This window comes from Chlorocebus sabaeus, chromosome 12 (assembly GCF_047675955.1).
Source record: "Chlorocebus sabaeus isolate Y175 chromosome 12, mChlSab1.0.hap1, whole genome shotgun sequence".
NCBI lineage: Eukaryota > Metazoa > Chordata > Mammalia > Primates > Cercopithecidae > Chlorocebus > Chlorocebus sabaeus.
The window spans coordinates 113,787,390-113,805,746 of NC_132915.1; the positions used below are offsets into that span (position 1 = coordinate 113,787,390).

Below are 18,357 nucleotides of genomic sequence, written 5' to 3' on the forward strand. Positions count from 1 at the left end.
GAGAGGGAAGCTGAGCAGAAGCCTGGAGCTGCGAGGGGCAGAACTCCGGGACCCCGCCCCGCACCGCCTGCAGCCGCGCTCAGGGCCCCGGCCCGGACTTTGCCCCCCGCGCCGCCCGGCCCGGGCAGGTCGGAGTCAGGTGACCCCGAAGGTCCGGGCCCAGGGCGGGGGCGGAGGCGTCTGCACCCCGCGGCGTCGGTCGTTTCCCACTTGCAGCCACTCCGCCCTTCCCGCTCGCCGGGGGTCCCGGGGCCGCTGCCCAGCGTAGGTCCGGACCCGGCCTCTGAAGGGACGCGGGGCTGGGGGCGGGTGGGGCGGGGCCGGGCCGGGGCTGGGGGGGCTGGGGCGGGGCCGAAGATGGACCCAGTCGGGGTCGGGCTGGGGCAGGGCCAGGGCGGGGTCGGGCGCAGGGGAGGGCGCAGGGGAGGGCGCACGGCGGGGCGGGCTGGGGCTGGGGGTGTTGGGGGGCGAGGAATAGGGTGGGGGGAGATGAATTCCTTTCTGGGTGAGATCCAAGAAGACCTCTTGGGGTCTCAATCAGGACTCCCTTTTCTGGTAGTATATCTGGTGTCATGTTTGTGCATTTTTGTGCTTTTTCTTGGTGATTTCACTGTTCATAATGGCCTCTCAGCATAGCGCAGAAACGCAAGGAGGCTGAAATGCACCTTACAGAGAAAACACACGTTGGATAAGCTTCATTCGTGCAAGAGTTAGTGCTGTTGGCACCTTACTTAATATGTATGTGTCACTAACATTGAACTCATGGCCAACAGCACTAACTCTTGCACGAATGAAGCTTATCCAACGTGTGTTTTCTCTGTAAGGTGCATTTCAGCCTCCTTGCGTTTCTGCGCTATGCTGAGAGGCCATTATGAACAGATAAGGTGTCCTTAAACAAAAATACACATAGGCCGGGCGCGGTGGCTCAAGCTTGTAATTCCAGCACTTTGGGAGGCCGAGACGGGTGGATCACGAGGTCAGGAGATCGAGACCATCCTGGCTAGCACAGTGAAACCCCGTCTCTACTAAAAAATACAAAAAACTAGCCGGGCGAGGTAGCGGGCGCCTGTAGTCCCAGCTACTCAGGAGGCTGAGGCAGGAGAATGGCATGAACCCGGGAGGCGGAGCTTGCAGTGAGCTGAGATCTGGCCACTGCACTCCAGCCTGGGGGACAGAGTGAGACTCCGTCTCAAAAAAAAAAAACACATAAAAGAAGGTTTTATTAATATATTGACCATTTGACAAAACCGTGACCAGAAGCTTGCAGGAACATAACTTTGCATTTCCCTTAGGAGCAGCAGTTTAGCATATTCACTAATTCAGTGTTTGCAGCAACTTTATACCACGTAGCTGCCATGGATAGTGACAATCAAACGTGTTTGCTGAGGATTTTTGCAGCTGTGTTCAACAAAGTTTCGTAGTTTTCTTTTTCAGTCCTGGTTTCTGTATGGGGATAATGCTGGGCTTATAAAATGAGTCTGGGAAGTTGTCCTTCCTTTTTTTTTTTTTTTTTTTTTTTGAGACGGAGTCTTGCTCTGTCCCCAGGCTAGAGTGCAATGGCGTGGTGTTGGCTCACTGCAACCTCTGCCTCCCGGGTTCAAGCGATTCTCCTGCCTCAGCCTCCCGACTAACTGGGACTACAGGCGCCTGCCACCACATCTGGCTAATTTTTTGTATTTTCAGTAGAGATGGGGGTTTCACCATGTTGGCCAGGATGGTGTTGAACTCCTGACCTTGTGATCCGCCCACCTTGGCCTCCCAAAGTGTTGGAATTACAGGCGTTAGCCACTGCACCCAGCCTGTTGTCCTTGTTTTATTTTGTGGAAGGGATTTGAAGAATTTGTATTAAATTTCTTCTTTAAATATTTTGTGTAATTTGGTCATAAAACCATCTGAGTCAGTACTTTCTTGTTTAGAAAAGTTTTAAAGTACAGGCCGGGTGCGGTGGCTCAAGCCTGTAATCCCAGCACTTTGGGAGGCCGAGACGGGCGGATCACGAGGTCAGGAGATCGAGACCATCCTGGCGAACACGGTGAAACCCCGTCTCTACTAAAAATACAAAAAATTAGCCGGGCGAGGTGGTGGGCGCCTGTAGTCCCAGCTACTCGGGAGGCTGAGGTAGGAGAATGGCGTGAACCCGGGAGGCGGAGCTTGCAGTGAGCTGAGATCCGGCCACTGCACTCCAGCCTGGGAGACAGAGCGAGACTCCGTCTCAAAAAAAAAAAAAATAAATAAAATAAAGTACAAATTCAGTTTCTTTAACAGTTAATAGGATTGTTCAAGTTGTCTGTTTAATGAGTTTTGGTAGTTTGTGGCTTTCAAGGAATTGGTCTATTTCACCTAAGTTGCTAAATTTATGTGAATACAATTATTCATAGTACTTCCTGGTTATCCTTTTAATGTCTGTAGGGTCTGTAGTGATAACCCTCCCATTCCTCATATTGGTAATTTTGTCCTTTCTCTCTCATCAGTGTTGCTAGCTAGAGGTCTATCCATTTTATTCATCATTTCAAAGAACCAGCTTTTTGTTTCATAGTTTTTTCTTTTTGTTTTATGAATTATTTTAATGCTGTGCTTACATGTATTTCCTTTCTTCTGCTTGATTTGAGTTTATATTTCTCCTCCTTATCTGGTTTCTTAATGCAGAAGCTTAATGACTTGAACCTTTCTTTTTTTCTAATCTAAACATTTGTGCTATAAATTTCCCTCTAAGCGCTGTTTAGCTATCTCTCTCAATTTTTGATATGCTGTATTTCATTTATTTATTTCATTTATTTATATATATATCTATATATATAGATATATATGTTCTTTTTTTTTTGAAACAAAGTCTCACTCTGTTGCCCAGGCTGGAGTGCAGTGGCACAATCTAGGCTCACTGCAACCTCAGCCTCCTGGGTTCAGTTGTTTCTCCTACCTCAGCCTCTGAGTAGCTCGGATTACAGGCGTGCACCACCACACCCAGCTAATTTTTTTGTATTTTTAATAGAGACGGGGTTTCACCAGGTTGGCCAGGTTGGTCTGGAACGCCTGACCTCAGGTGATCTGCCCACCTCAGCCTCCCAAAATGCTGGGATTACAGGCGTGAGCCACCGTGCCCAGCCAACTTTGTTTTAAATTTGCTGAGGTTTTTTTGTTTTTGAACCACAATCTGGTTGATCTTGGTGCTGCTGCATGTGCGTTTGAGAAGAATCTCGATGTTGCCGTTGGTGGGTGCAGTGTTCTCTAAGTGTGCTTGTGTCTAGCTGGTATTATATAAATACATGTCGGGATTTGTATCTTGCTGATTGTCCATTAGTTCTATTACTGAGAAGAATGCTGGTGTCATCGTGAATGTGTTTACTTCTCCTTTCAATTCTGTTGCGTTTTGCTTCTGATATTTTATTTTATTTTTACTTTTTAATTTTATTTTTTGAGACAGAGTCTTGCTCTGTCGCCCAGGCTGGAATGCAGTGGCACGATCTCAGCTCACTGCAACCTCCACCTCTTGGGTTCAAACGATTCTCCTGCCTCGGCTTCCCGAGTAGCTGGGATTACAGGCGCCCACCACCAAGCCCGGGTAATTTTTGTAGTTTTAGTAGAGATGGGGTTTCACCAGGTTGGCGAGGCTGGTCTCAAATTCCTGACATCAAGTAATCCACCTGCCTCTGCCTTTCCAAGTACTGGGATTACAGGCGTGAGCCAACGCACCTAGCCCACTTATTCTTTTAATCTTTTTTGTTGTTCAGATGGGATAATCTCTGCTGATCTGTCTTCATATTTACTGACTTGTCCCTTTGCCATCTCCATTCTGCTACTGAGTCTGCTCAATGAAGTTTGTTTGTTTTCTCAATTTTGGTTATTGTGTTTTTTGGTTCTAAAATTTTCATATGGTTCTATTTGGTGAGACTCTTTTTTTTTTTTTTTTTAGAGGGAGTCTCGCTCTGTCCCCCAGGCTGGAGTGCAGTGGCACAATCTCAGCTCACTGCAAGCTCCGCCTCCAGGGTTTACGCCATTCTCTTGCCTCAGCCTCCCAAGTAGCTGGGACTACAGGCGCCCGCCACCTCGCCCGGCTAGTTTTTTGTATTTTTTAGTAGAGACGGGGTTTCACTGTGCTAGCCAGGATGGTCTCAATCTCCTGACCTTGTGATCTGCCCGTCTTGGCCTCCCAAAGTGCTGGGATTACAGGCTTGAGCCACTGCACCCGGCCTCTTTTCTTCTTATTATTTTTTTTTTTTTGAGACAGCATCTCACTCTGTAACCCAGGCTAGAGTGCAGTGGCAGGATCACAGCTCACTGCAGCTGTGAACTCCCGGGCTCAAACGATCCTCCCTCCTCAGCCTCCCAAGCTCAAACGATCCTCCCTCCTTAGCCTCCCCAGGAACTGGGACCATGGGCATGCACCACCGTGCCTGGCTGATTTTTGTTTTTTTAGTAGAAATGGGGTTTCACCATGTTGCCCAAGCTTCTCTCAAACTTCTGTGCTCAAGTAATCCATCCGCCTCGGCCTCCCAATGTGCTAGGATTCCAGGCATGAGCCACCGCACCCGGCCTTTGCTGAGACTTTCTATTCTAACATTTTAAGTGCTGATGATGGCTCAGTTGGGCACTACTATAATAGCTACTTTAAAGTCTTCAGGCCGGGCATGGTGGCTCACACCTGTAATCCCAGCACTTTGGGAGGCCAAGGCAGGAGGATCACTTGAGGCCAGTTCAGGACCAGCCTGGTCATTCCCAGAACCACCACTGGGGGCACACGTGCAGCTAGACCAGAGGGTGCCCCAAAATCTTGGAGAAAAACTGACCTTGGACCAACAGCCACTGAGGTTGAAACTAAAACAGCAACGTTCACTGTAGGATAAAAGGAAGACTCCCAGTCTCATATTAAGTAAGATTCAAAACATTACAAACCAGGCCAGGCACAGTGGCTCACGCCTGTAACCCCAGCACTTTGGGAGGCCAAGGCACGTGGATCACCTGAGGTCAGGAGTTCGAGACCAGCCTGGTCAACATGGTGAAACCCCCGTCTCTACTAAAAATACAAAAAATTAGCCAAGTGTGGTGGCAGGCGTCTGTAATCCCAGCTACTTGGGAGGCTGAAGTAGCAGAATTACTTGAACCTGGGAGGTGGAGGTTGCAGTCAGACAAGATTGTGCCACTGCACTCCAGCCTGGGCAACAGAAAGAGACTCTGTCTCAAAAAAAAAAAAAAAAAAAATTATAAACCAGAATTTCATTTCTCCACACCCAAAGAACTGTGAGAATCCTGACCAGCAGGGAAGAGGCCATCAGCAGACACCGGGGTTGAGAAGACATTCAAATGATAGAAAGACTGACCAAAGTTGTGTTTTAAAATTTTACTCATTGAAAATTTTTTTCTTGAGACAAGGTCTTGCTCTGTCACCCAGGATGGAGTGCAGTGGCATAATCTTAACTCACTGTAGCCTTGAATTCTCGGGCTCAAGTGATCCTCCTGCCTCAGCGTCCCAAGTAGCTGACACCACAGGCGCGCACCACCACCATGCCCCATTAATTTTTTTTAATTTTTTTGTAGAGACAGATTTTGGGGCACCCTCTGGTCTAGCCGCACGTATGCCCCCTAGTGGTGGTTCTGGGAATGACCAAGGTTGGCTACTCAAGTCAGTTGTCTGGGTGAGTTAGAGTGAGACACACACAGACACACTTCGCAGGCGCACCTGAGGGTTGGGGGGCACTGGGGGTGGTTTTTGGGTACTTCTCAGCTCCCGGGCTCCCCAGACCTCCCTTCCCAGCCCTCAGGCCGGAAAGCAGGGGTGACAGAGCACACAGAGACATAGGAGATTCCTCAGCGGAAGGGGAGCTGACCCGCCTGCAGGCAGGCACCAGGACAAGGGCAGGGAGCCACCGGGGCCATCTTGCCCCTTTCAGGGTCAGGTTGTATGTCTGCTCTCTCCTGCCCCCATAGAGGCAATGCTAACAGCAGAGGTGTGACTGCCACAGCTCCCTCCACCACTGCGATTATGTCTCTGTATTTATTCCTGCTCACGGGGGTTTTACCTTACAGACAGGAGTCACACCTGTGATTCTTGCCCTTAGAAGCTCCCGCATCCCGGCAGGAGGTCCCCACACAGCCCCCAGACCACACCCCAGGTCTCAAGGGTGGTCATTCTGCGGGGTGCACGTCTGGCCACGGGGCCGCCTGGGGGGCTCCTTGGGGTTGTGTCGTGAACGTGGATGTGCAGGCCTGGGCGTCTGCACTTGAGAGCGGGACCGGCTAGAGCAGGGCAGGCAGGTTGCCGAGGCAGGCGGGGGCCGCCTCCTGTGCTGTTCCTGGGTAGCCACAAGAGTGCGTCCAGGCAGGTGGCAGGCGACACTCCACATCCATGCGAAGCGTGACCCGGTCACTTGGAACAGCTGGACCGGTTGCATCTTCCTCCTTAGCAATAACCCTCACAAGCATCAGATCCTTCCGGGAAGGCCATCGTGCGATCGGGCCGCACCCGGATTAGCAGGCATGGCACGGCAGAGCAGTAGACACCCTCAGAAAAGGTGCCAGGGGGTGGCTGGGGCTGGATGGGCTTGTGCACTCATCAGTCACGATACTTCAAGAGCTGTTTCCAGATTACCTTCAAAAAAAGGCTGTAACAGTCCAGGGCAGGATTGCTTAAGGCCAGGAGTTTGAGACTAGCCTGGGCAACACAGTGAGACCTAAAACATAAAAGAATTAGCCAGGCGTGGTGATGTCTGTAGTCCCAGCTACTCGGGAGGCTGAGCAGATGGGAGAATCTCTTAAGCCCAGGAGGTCAAGGCAGCAGTGAGCCCCAGCCCGGGTGACAGAGCAAAACCCTGTCTCAAATTAAAAAGGGGGTTACCTTGTCGCTTTCATTGGCCTTTCCATGATTCCTGATGGGATGAGGACTTTCTTCAGGAATTACTGGCCAGTTTCCTGCTCTGTGAATGATCCCTCCACATCTCTGCTCACTTTTCCCTATTGGCTTTTGTCATTTTCTTTAGCAATATATAAAAGCACTTTAAATCTTAAGGACTTTAATTGCGCCCATGTATGGCCAATATTTCTTATTTCTTTCCCAGCTATTTCTGGCTGCTGCTGCTGTTTTTGTATTTCAAGGGCAGGTGCAGCAAAGTAGCCGAGGTTGCCCTGGTCACCGGACCCCAGCCTGGCCCAGCCTGCCTCTGCGTGGGGCCACCTCCTTCCCCGTTGGCACTTCTGTGTCTGCGTCTGCTCCTGGGGCTGCTGGCTTCCATGTCTCTTCCTCCTTTCACTCCCCCCGGTGGCTATGGCATGAGGAATGGAACCTCGTGGACCATATCTAATACCCCCCAGGCCTTACTCGCTCCAGCAGACCCTACAGACCGGACTGTGTGGGACAGGCCTGCGGCCACAGCAGGCACCAGATGGGTTGGGACTGCAGGGTCCCTGTTAGGGCAGGGATGGGGGAGTGTCTGGCTGTTCTGGGACTCTGAGCTCAGGTGACGGATGGATGTGCCTTTCAGGACTGCAGGTGACGGACAGACATGCCTTTGGAGCAGTGCAGTGTGTGGGCACGTGGCAACCTCGCGTGCTGTCCTACTTTGAGGAGCGCCACCCTCAAGGCCTGCATGGCAGCACCAGCAGATTCCAGGCAGTGGCAACTTGTCTCATCAACTCTGAAGAAAGGCGACTCGAATCCCCCCATGATTTCATGATATGTCACTTTCAAACAGTATGGGCCACTGAATAACAGAAAGTCTATAGGCATTTGGTATTTCCCTAAAACTTTATACATTCAAATTGGCACCAAAACCTGCCTCCTCCCGGACTACATCTAGAATGTCCTGGAGCAGCTGGAGGTGGCTGATGGATGTGTGACCGCTCCCAGCACCCCGGGCCTCAAGCCTGCTAGGCTGTGCCAGGCTGTGCAGCCTGCCTCTGCATGGGGCTGGCACACCTGGCAGGCCCCCTGATCCTGACCCTAGCCCAGCTGATACCTGCTGTTCCGTCCCCCAGCCACAGGGCAGGGAACCAGCTGGTAGCCAACCTGGCTGTGCCCAGTAGTGGTTTGGACCCTGGGGACACCCGAGGTTGAGAGAGTGGCCCCCATCTGTGGTACACTGCTGACTGCACACACAGGGTGGCCTGAGGGGGCAGACAGCCCTCTCCGTGGTGCCCTCAGGCGGCGGGGCAATGGGCTGTCTCTGCTCTCCCCTCCAGACCTGGTGTCCCCCTCTCTGAGACTGCGGCCCCCGCCAGCCCTCCTGCAGCTCCTCTCCATCCCCTCCCACGTCGGCCCCCCCGGCTGTGCCCTGAGGGGTGGTCTAGTGGCCCGGCTCCAACTCTCTCCAGGCAGGAAGGCCCTGCAGCAGTGACCTCAGAGGAGTGGGCCCAGAAGCTGGGCCTGGGGCGGCCCCTGGAGAGCACTGAGAGGACAGACCCATGCGGCGGCCGAGGTGGAGGATCAGGTTTAATGGTCACTATGAGGGGTATCGTACACCGTTCCGAGCCCGGCCCCCGCCCCAGCCCTCCCTCAGCCAGGAACACAGCCAGGTGCCCTCAGACCCCTGGCTCTGCACAAGGGGGGCCTGCCCCCTACCCCAGCTATATACACAAGCGCCCATCTTGCCGGCTGTGGACAAAAGCTGGGAGCTCCTCCAAGTCAGGAGCCCCTACAGTCCACCAGCTGCGCGGCCGGGTCCAGGGGCCCACTGTGGTACCGGTGAGGTTCTTGAAACCCAGGACCCAGCCCCAGCCGGGCCCCTGCCAAGCCCCAGGCCTCTGTGCTGGGATGGAGCCTCCAGATTGAGGCTGGTAAAAGCTGAACTCAACAGCAGCAATGAGAGTGCTGGGTGGGATTGGGGGGATGGGGAGCAGGCCCCACCCGGAGCCTCCTCTGAAGGAGGGGACGCTGCGCCCTTCCCTCCTGCTGCCCAGACGTCCCTGCCGGGTCTGGCGCCGGCTGAGGTCTGAGTAAGCGGGGAGAGGGGGTGGCAAGAGAAGTGGAAGTGAAAGCACAGACAGTCGGAGACTTGGCCAGTGCAGACAAAGCCAGAGACTCGGCCAGTGCAGACAGAGCCAGAGACTCGGCCAGTGTAGACAGAGCCAGGCTGGGCAGCCCGACGACGCTGGCCCCACGCACACGGGCCACCCTGGTGCTGGTGATCGATACGGCAGGGAGGGGGTGGGCAGGGAGGGTCCTGAACACATGTGGGCTGCTGGGCTGGGGTGCCTATGCTGTAACTAGCAGCATAGTGCTTAACTAGTTAACAAGAAACGCTGCTTCCCTTTGACCTGTTTCGGGGGTGTAGAAATTGCACTTATTTCTATGAACCCCATGGAGGGGATTCCCAAAGCCGAGCCTCCAGGCGAGGCATGGCAGGTCAGTGCCTGGCCGCTGAGCATCCACGGACCATGGGGCGGGATCCTCCCGGCCCCCAGGGACTGAGGCCTCTGTGGCCATGGGTGCGGTGAGGACCGGAACCCACGGGGGGAACCTGAGCAACGTCTGAGGTGCCCTGAAGTGGCTCCAGGCAAGACCAGAGCCGCACAGTCCCGGGGAGCACGAGGCAGCCCAGCCCCAGGTCCCTGTGCAGACGGAGCGGCCTGATGGCAACTGGGCGGAGGCCTCTGCCCCTCACAAGACGTCGTCAAAGTCCAGCAGCTTCGAGTGCTGGCGGCTCTTCCAAAGGCGATACAGCCGGAAGTCAAAGTACGTCTCGATCATCTGCTTCCCTGGGCGGAGCGGGGGCAGGAGGCTCAGGCCTGGCCCGCAGCCTCGGGATCCCGCCCCACCGAGGCCCCACAGCGGCTGCAGAGCTTGGGCCCAGCCTGGGTAACTCACCTTGGGCTGAGAGCTCCAGGGGTGACTCGAAGGTGACCCTATAAGGAGTCATGAGGGTCCTGAGGTTCTGGAACAGCTGGAAGAAGGGGGGTGCCGTGAGTCTGAGGCAGAGAGATGGGGAAGGAGCAGGGGGGAAGAGATGGGGAGCAGGGCCCACCCTCTTTTCTCAGACCCCCCAAACCTGGCTGCACTCAGGCAAAAGGGATTTCTAGGGGAATGCCCGGGGCAAGGAAAAAAAAATGCCAAGAAACACGGAAGGCCCTGCCCTGTCTGTCCACGTTGGGGGTTTCCAGAGGCCTGGGGTGGGGCCTGGGAGTCACTGTACCTTCTCCCCATTGGGGTTCCCCAGAATGTAGCAGCCCATGATGTGGATGACGTTCGGCTCTGGGTTCACTTTACTCATCAGGCGGCTCAGCCGCTTCCAGAAGCTGGTGGAGAGGGGCGGGTCACCCAGTGGCAGGGACAGGCACCCCGCTCCACAGAGGGAACCGTGGGGGAGGGAGCCTGGACTCTGCCTCCAGCCCTCCCTGCGCCCAGGGCACCCGGCTTCTCACTGAATCATGTCCTCTTCCTTCTCCACTTTGGCAAAGGTGGCCACCTTGTTCTTGAGCAGATAGAGGTGTCCAGGGCCTCCCTGTAAGAAGCAGTGATCAGGCACCTGCTCCTCCTTCCTTCCTCCCCCTCTCCCACACACATGCACTCACGCACACGCGTGGGAGGTGTTTTTGGTCGTCCTCTCCTGGCCATGCCTCTTCCCCTTTGTCTCCCTGACCCTACGCCTCTTCCCCTTGGTCTTTCCCCATCCCAGCCTCTTCCTCTTGGTCTCCCCTCCAAACACCTCTTTTTCTTCATCTCCCCCACCACATCTCTTTCCCTTGGTCCTCCACAACGTCTACATCTCTTCCCCTTGGTCTCCCCCCCAACGCCTCTTCCCCTTGGTCCCCCCCCAGGTCTCTTCCCCTTGGTCCCCCCCCAGGTCTCTTCCCCTTGGTCCCCCCCCAGGTCTCTTCCCCTTGGTCCCCCCCCAGGCCTCTTCCCCTTGGTCCCCCCCCACCCTGCCACGATTCTTCTCCTGGGCCAGAGAAGAACACTGAGCCCCACCTGGCAGAAAATCAGCATCTTCCAGATCTTGGCTCCCTTGTGGTAGACGTTCAGCTTCCTCTCTATCTCCTCTGTGGGAGAGGGGATGTGAGCGCTGCGGCTCCCACCCCAGCCCCAGGGGCACCCCCCGCCTATGTCTGCTCTCCCAGCCCCAGGACCAGCAGAGAGGGGCCAACGACACACATACCAAGGATGTCCTCGAAGGTTGCGTGCTCATGGTCCTGGGGACAGACACAGGCCACAAGGCCACATCAGGGCTGCGTCAGAGCCAGCAGCGTCACAGCCCGCTGGGGACCTGGGGTGCCAGCGCTGGCCCAGTGTGGGGCTGCAGGAGGGGATCTGTGGGGGCAGGCCTGGGGCGGGACTCACGTAGAGGATGGGGATGATGGAGGGGTCGTCCCGGCGGATGATGGTGGGGATGTACTCAGCCTTGGGCACCTTGGAGGAAATGAGCTACGGAGACAAAGAGCTGCTCAGGGGCCCCAGGCCCATCCAAAAGCCGAGGGGCTGTAGGAGCCCCCATGAGGCTACCTTCTGGCTGCCAGGCAGCCCAAGGGTACAGCCCTATGAGACCCCCTCCCACAGGCAGCCGGAGAAGGCTGTGTGGTCCCAGGCAGAGCTGGCTGGGCTCTTGGGGCAGGGCTGAGTCCTGCTGGGGTGCAGAGGAGCACTGCCTGGGCTGGGCCTCACCATGACCTTTGGTGGCACGAAGCCCTCGGTGTCGCACGCCACGGCCTCCAGGCCCTTCTCAGTGTCCCAGTCCAGGTCCTCGAAGGCCTCGTCCAGCGTGCAGTGGGAGCTCTGCAGGTCACTGCCTGGGAAGCAAGAGGGTCACCAAGACAGCAGGCCTGGCAGCACCTCCTGTCCTGGCCACGGCCTGAGGCCCACAGGCCCCGAAAGGCCCGTCCCGGAGGATCCTCCAAGCAAGTGAGAGGACTATGCAGAGGCCGCCGCCAGCCTGGCAGGACAGGCCTGTGGACACCACTGGGTAGCGGCCTGATGTGGGGAGGGAGACCCTGGTGCCAGGCTGGTGGAAGGCGCGTGCAGGCATCAGCTCCAGCCAAGTAGGCAGGGCGCCTGGGAGGGAGTGGGGGCGGGCACCGCAGTCCCCTGCCCCTCAAGGCCTCTTGCGAGTGGCAGTGGGCACAGCCCTACAGGCGCCCCCGGCCAGCACTGCCGCAGCCGTTAAGTTAGCCCCATTTTTGAGATCGGAGATGCTGAGGGCGTCCCCATCTCACAAATAGGTAAACCAAGGCTCAGAGTGCAAAAGCGCAGCCCAGCGGCCCTGGCAGGGGACCCCCAGCAGGGGTCTGGGGTCCAGGGAAGGCTCTGGGAAGGGTGGGCAGGCCTGTGCGGGGCACCTACTGTCTCGGGAGTCGTGGGAAGTGTCGGCTTTCATGGGGGTGGGGTCGCTCCAGGACCGGCTGAAGCTCCGCTCGCGCCGCTCAGCGAACGCTGCAGAGAGCAAAACCCGCATTAGCGAGCGGGCGAGGCGGGGCCTCGGGAGACTCAGGCCCCAGGCAAGGGGACCACGGGGACCCTGGGCAGAGGAAGCTGATGTGGGTGTGGCCTCAGGCACATGAAGCAGACCCGGACCAGGGGCAGGATCTGCGAACACTGGGGCGGGGCCAGAGGCGGAGTCTGGGAGAGGAGGAGCCTGTGTCGGGCTGGGGGCGTGGCTGGGAGGGGAGGAGCCTGTGTTAGGCTGGGGGCGTGGCTAACAGGGGAGGAGCCTGTGCCGGGCTAGGGGCGTGGCTGACAGGGGAGGAGCCTTGTCGGGCTGGGGGCGCGGCTGGGAAGGGAGGAGCCTGTGCCGGGCTGGGGGCGTGGCTGGGAGCCTGAGGCAGGGCCAGGCTGGGGTTAGGACAGGGGGGTGGGGGGTGGGGGGGGGGTCGTTCTTAGCACAGCTAGCAGCACGCAAAGCCCCAACCAGCCAAGCGCAACGCCGGCCCCCCACCCCCGCCCCACGGGGCCTTACTCTGGGCCTTCACCCTCCGGCTGCCGACCATGCGCAGGTGTTTGCGGAAGTTCCTGGGGGAGGAAGTGAAGGGCTGAAGGCCTTGAGGGGGTTGCGGCAGCCCCTGCCCACCTAGTCCCCGTCGGGCTAGCGCTCTACTCTCACCCCTTCGATGTGGGAAGCCAATGCTTTCCCTGGCTCCTGGCACCACCTCCCACCCAAAGGCAAATCCCACCCAGTGCTCTCCCCGCGAGAGCCTTCCAGGGCTCCCCTTCGCCTCCAGAACAAAGGTGCAGTGCCTGGCGCTCTGGATCAAGCTTCCTCCGGAGCTGCATTCTCAGGCTCTGACCTTCCGTCCTCGCCCGGGACTCACACCCTGAGCCTCCACGCCCATGTGGCTGAGGATCCAGCCTGCCTGCGCTGCAGCAGAGCGGGGCTCCTGTCTGTACCACCCCATGGTGGGCTGGGGGCCTGCAGGAGCCCCCTCTCCTGCTCTGTGTCCTTGAGCCACCTCAGGGGCAGGTCCTCTCCTCCACCAAACTTTGGACCCTGCCAAGGCCCAACATCCGAAACGGGCAAAAAAGTTCCCCAGACATAGCTCTGTAGTTGGAGCGGGGGAGGGGGGCCTTGCCTCTGGCCCCAGCCCAGACAGAGACCCGTGCCCTCGGAATGCAGGACTGAGGGTGAGATGCTTTCCTGCAGCCCGGGCCACATGGCTTCTCCTGCCTGCCACGTCCCCAGAGCAGGGCCAGGCCAGTGGTCGCCACCACCCTTCCCCCATCAGGTCTGCCAGGGCCGAGGGGGCCCAGGCCAGGCCAGCACAGACCAGAGATGGACCCTGGTGGCGAGTGGCTGGCAGGCCCTACCTCTGGATTACAGACGCGGAATCATTCTCCCGTTTCCGGCGCTTCCTCTCCGCGTAGCCCCTGAACACCCTGGGAAACCACCGCGAGTCAGCACTGCCCTTGGCCGGAGGCAGGAGGGACACAGACGTGGGGACAGTGGTGCGAGCAGAGGGCCCAGCAGGGCGTCTGGGGCATAGGACCGGGCAGAGGAGTCCCAGCCTGCCTCACCTGTCGAGGCCCAGCTCCCGGCAGGCCCTGCTGCGACCTCGGTGCCCGCTGGGAGCCAGGCCCACAGAGAGCGGCACTCCCTCAAGACCCAGGTCCCTGGCCTGCCCAAACCTATTTGGGGGTGGGAGGGTCTCCCCAGGGACAACAGCTGTGCCCTTAGGCACCGAGTCATACAGGTACTTACGAGATGCTGAAGCCAGGGCCAAAAGGGATGGCGTGAGAGAGAAGACACAGTGAGCTCAACCCTGGGCCTCCCCTCAGCCCCCACCCGGCCCCTGCAGTTCCCTTCTTGTCACTGACCCAGTAGATCCCTCACAGGAACCCAGCCGCCAGCAGGATGCTGGCTACACTGCCAGCCAGCCCTGAATAGGCAACGGAAGCTTATGTCCCTGCAGCCCATGCCACCAGGACCGGTTGCTGAGACCGGGCAGCCTGAGGCGGGAAGTGGGGTGGACTCCCCCTGTGCAGGGCACTTCTTTGGTGTGGGGGCCACTGCAGCAAAGGGAACTTCCCTGGAAGGAACCCCAGAACAGAAAACCCAGATGTATGTCCAGACAGAGAAGAGCAGGTCCCTGGGGGGGACCCCAAAACTGTGATGACCTGTGGCACATATGAAACAGAAGTAGGCTTCTATTTGGGGGTTGAGGGAGGGCAGACACAGGCTGAGGAGAGGGGATGGGAGCAGAACCACGCCACACCCCACACCCCACTGACAGCTCATCAGCTGCAGCCCTGGGCCGGGTCCCCTGACCAGAGGACTATGGGGGGGCTGGGCACCAGCCATGGGAGGGGAAGAGCAGCCAGCCCTGGCCCCCCTGGCAGGCCTGGCACAGCATGGGCACATGGGGCTGTTCAGAAGCAGCCACCCTGGTAGGCCCAGAGGCTGGGAAAAAGCTGTGTTTCCTGAGCAGCAGAAGGAGGCCACCCGGCCCTGACCCCACATCGTGGCACAAGACTCACGCTTGCATAGTTGTGGTTGCTGTCTGGAAGCTGAAAAGATTTTCCTTGGGGAACCAGGTACGAATGGGGATGTCGTCTAAAAGAGACAAAAAGGAGCGGTGGCTGGGTGAGGTCTCTCCCTCCCTGTTGGGAAGCAGATGCTTCTGAGTCCAGGGGTCAGCAGCAGCGGGCAGCCAGGGCGGGTGGGGGGAGGCTGGCACAGGGTGGCATCCCCCCACGGGCCCAGAGGGCAGTGCTCAAATGTCTGCTGCTCACTCACCAAGACCACGTTCTTGGTGACTTGACGCTTTGATTTTTTTTGGCTTAACTTTCCCTTTGGCCACCCAAAGTTTGAGGAACATTCCTTTGAAAGCACGGTCTGTCTCCAGGAGGCCCAGGAAAAAAATGCATCTGTTTCCCTCAGGCATCTGAGGCCTTCTCCGCAGCCCCCATGCTCTAGCTGGAGGCCCTCACTGAGGCTGGAGACCACCTTGCTGAGGGTTGTCCCCTTCCCAGGGGCCCCACAGCCTTTCCCTGATGCCCAAGTGTGGGGACCGTGGGGTGACTTTCTGCCTGGTGGACAAGCTACCATGCAACTCAACAGTCCCGGGGAAACGGGCCACTGCCTGGCTGGGCCCCAACAGCTCCCCAGGACTCTTGGAGGGCAGCCCAATCTCCCGATTAAGCGGTGTTTCCTCCCTATATATCCCTTAAGATCCTCCCAGGCCCCCTCCTCTGGGAAGCACTCCTTGATTGACCTGTGCTAGCAGGGCCAAAGCGGACTGTGAGGCCTGGCAGATTTTGCTGAGGAGCTGAGGGAACTCACAGCTCATAGGGTGTGCAGGCAGCAGCAGGAGCCTGCCGGGTTTAATCTTGAGTCCACTGGCATACTGTGACCTGAGCACCCATCCCGTTCCAAGCCTCACAGTGGCTGCTTCTGTCAGACCCTGGCAGTGGCATGCACCCCCAAACCTGTCCATGCCCCGACACAAGCCCCTTACCAGACACACGGTCAACACTGTACATCCTCTCCAGCTTCTTGCGGCGGCCAGAGGTCTCAGGCAGAGGCGGCTGGTCCAGACCAAAGGCCCGAGGGGTGGGGCCAGGAGCCAGCTGTGCACATCCGGGGCATTCCTTGGAGCCCTGGCGGCTGCCCGCCCAGCTCTGGCAGGGCCTGCTGACATCCTCCCGGCTGCCGCCAGGGCTGGCGCGCAGGGGCTGGCTGTGGTGGTGAGGGTGCCGCTGCCGCCGCCCCTTCACCACCGCCAGCTCAATGGCCTCTGCCTCGGGGCTGGGCAGCAGGGCAGGCTCCCCAGAGATGGTGTACACTCGAGGCTGGGGGCCCTCGCCTGCGGGCTTCCTAATGCCGGGCTCCTCTGAGAGGCTGCCCTCGTAGCAGCCGTTGGAGACAAGGGACAGGCGGCGCTTGTTCTGGGGGGCCGGCTGCATCTCGGGGGACCCGTCGTGGCCAGAGTAGGCATCAGCCAGCAGGTGATCTGGGAGAGACACTGGGTGAGCCTGCAGCGGCGTGGCCCCCGGCTGCTGGTTTCATAGCAGGCCGAAGGCAGAGAACACCCAATGGGCACCTGGCGTCTGTGGGGGGCTGGGGCTGCTCAAACCCTAGTCACTGGCGTGTTTCTGAGCCCCTCACTCCTATCTGGGCCTGAAGCCCCTGCATGTGTGTGGGGGCGGGGTGACTCCGCGCTACCTGTGTGCGGTCCTGCTGGGTAGGAACACGCAGGCCACCCCCCAGCCTGCGATCGCACCGTTTGCCTGGTGCCAACTTCCCCCTCCCCCAACCAGCTGGCCCCCAGAGGCAGTGGTGCCAGCCCTGGGGGAGCCAGGAGGCCTGTTGCCATGCCAACGGCCCAGGCGGGGTGGGTGCCATGGTGACGAGCGGCTGGGAACTGCTCCTGGGGCTCGGGCAGGGAGGGCAGGGGATGTGAGGAAGCCAGGCCGGCAGGGCGCCTGGCCCACGCGCAACCAATGCCCCTCACGCTCCACCCCCGGAGGCAGGGATCAGCATCCCCTGGGCTGGGGGGTCTGGGCCGCCCTGGCACGGCCTTGCGTGCCCTACCTGCGCCGTTGCGGTTCTCAGGGTGACTCTGGGACAGGTACTCTCCAAACGCTCGAGCTGCTCTGAGGGTGGACAGAGAGGGCACGGTCAGAGGCCACAGCACGACCCTTCCAAACACAGGGCGGCACAAGAGCCGGGGATCCAGTCCCCAGCCAGGCCTTCGGCGTCTGGAGGGAGGGTCGGGGGTCGTCCCCTCCAGAAGCCCACACACCCTTGGTACTGGTGCGCCCTGGCCAGGCCTGCAGGCCCGGCCCCTGCCCGTCGGCCCGTGGAGAGGGGTCGCGAGGCTGGTTGGCTGCTGTTCCCTGGGGAACCGAGGCCACTCCCGACCCGGGGGGTGCGCTCGCCCACCATGCGCTCGCGAGAGGAGGGGACAGGAGGGCAGGGCAGGGGGCCAGGAAGAGGGAGGCGCGGCGAAAAGCCAGAGGAGGGGGCGCAGGGCGCGGGGAGGGCGCCGCAGTGGGAGAGGCTGGGGCTCGGGAGCCCGAGGAGCACCGCGGCGCAAGGGCGGACTCGGGCGAGGTGGGGGTCCGGGGCAGGGTCCCGGGAAGGCGGCCCCACCGCACTCACCGCACTTTGGCCGCCACCGAGGACATGGCCTCGCTCCTCAGCGCCCTCCTCCTGGAGGCGGCGGCGCCCATGGTCGAGGCGGCGGCGCATCCCCCGGGCCTCAGAGCGCGCCCCGCGCCCGCCGCCTCCGCCGGGGTAGCCGCGCCGCGCCGGGGGTCGCGCTTGGGCTCGGGTTCGGGGTCTCGCTCGGGCTCCGACTCGGGCTCGGGCTCGGGGTCGGGCCCGGGCCCCGCATGGCCGCACCCGGCGCTCCGCGCGTGCCGCCGCTCCCGGGAGAGCGCTGCCCGGACCGAGGGCTGGCCCCGCCCATCGTGACGTCAGGACCCGGGCGGGCTCGGAGGGACGGTCGGTCCCGCCCACTGTGACGTCAGGGCCCGGGAGCGCTCGGAGAGGACAGGTGACCCCGCCCACCGTGACGTCAGGGATCGGGTTGGGGGCGGGGCCGGACAGCCTGGCTCGCCGCCCTCTCGTCCAGGCCTCCAGAGCGGGGAAACTGAGGCCAGCGGCCACCTGCTCGCAAAGTCCTGGGCCCTCGGCCCTCACGATCTGCAGGGGTCACAGGGCGGCCGATTCTCCCTCCCCTTACACAAAAGGGCTCCCTGTGCAGTTTGGGACCTGGAAACTGAAGGGGAAGCCGGTTTGGGGCACCCAGTGTGCTCGAGGCCAGAGGGAGCCAGAGGGTCCTGTTCTGGTCCTGGGAGCCACAGCTCCACGCAGACTCTGGGAGCCCTACCTGCCTGGCCTGCAGTTGCCACCCTAGGGGCTCTCAGGCCCCAGCAGTGGGGTCATTTGAGGATGACTGGGGACTGCCCAGCCTCGGCGACCATCCATATCAGGGACAGCCAGT

General features: G+C 59.4%; 1 protein-coding gene across 7 annotated transcripts; it reads right to left on the reverse strand.

Moving 5' to 3' along the window:
• Positions 1-8,401: 8,401 nt before the first annotated feature.
• On the reverse strand, positions 8,402-18,288 carry NSMF (NMDA receptor synaptonuclear signaling and neuronal migration factor). Of its 7 annotated transcripts, XM_008005443.3 has the most exons (16): positions 17,511-18,288; positions 16,941-17,002; positions 15,865-16,359; positions 15,144-15,242; positions 14,885-14,960; positions 13,718-13,786; positions 12,873-12,925; positions 12,260-12,349; positions 11,585-11,709; positions 11,264-11,347; positions 11,082-11,115; positions 10,895-10,965; positions 10,348-10,427; positions 10,119-10,221; positions 9,794-9,869; positions 8,402-9,684 (listed from the first exon to the last, which is right to left on the reverse strand). In XM_008005443.3, the coding sequence occupies exons 1-16, from the start codon at positions 17,579-17,581 to the stop codon at positions 9,587-9,589; spliced, it is 1,686 nt and encodes a 561-aa protein (XP_008003634.1). In that variant the 5' UTR covers positions 17,582-18,288; the 3' UTR covers positions 8,402-9,586. The 7 variants fall into 7 exon arrangements, with proteins under 7 accessions (XP_008003634.1, XP_008003640.1, XP_008003646.1 ...); XM_008005449.3 differs by lacking the exon at positions 15,144-15,242; XM_008005455.3 differs by lacking the exons at positions 12,260-12,349; positions 15,144-15,242 and adding an exon at positions 14,109-14,114.
• Positions 18,289-18,357: the final 69 nt, after the last annotated feature.

What these genes read in the sequence shown, in the direction of transcription:
- NSMF (XM_008005443.3), bottom strand. Translation starts at nt 17,581, where the DNA reads ATGGGCGCCGCCGCCTCCAGGAGGAGGGCGCTGAGGAGCGAGGCCATG. An exon ending in TCACCAAGAACGTGGTCTTG is followed by an intron (nt 14,961 to 15,143) that starts GTGAGTGAGCAG and finishes TGTCTCTTTTAG; the next exon opens with ACGACATCCCCATTCGTACC. An exon ending in CCATCATCCCCATCCTCTAC is followed by an intron (nt 11,116 to 11,263) that starts GTGAGTCCCGCC and finishes GTCTGTCCCCAG; the next exon opens with GACCATGAGCACGCAACCTT.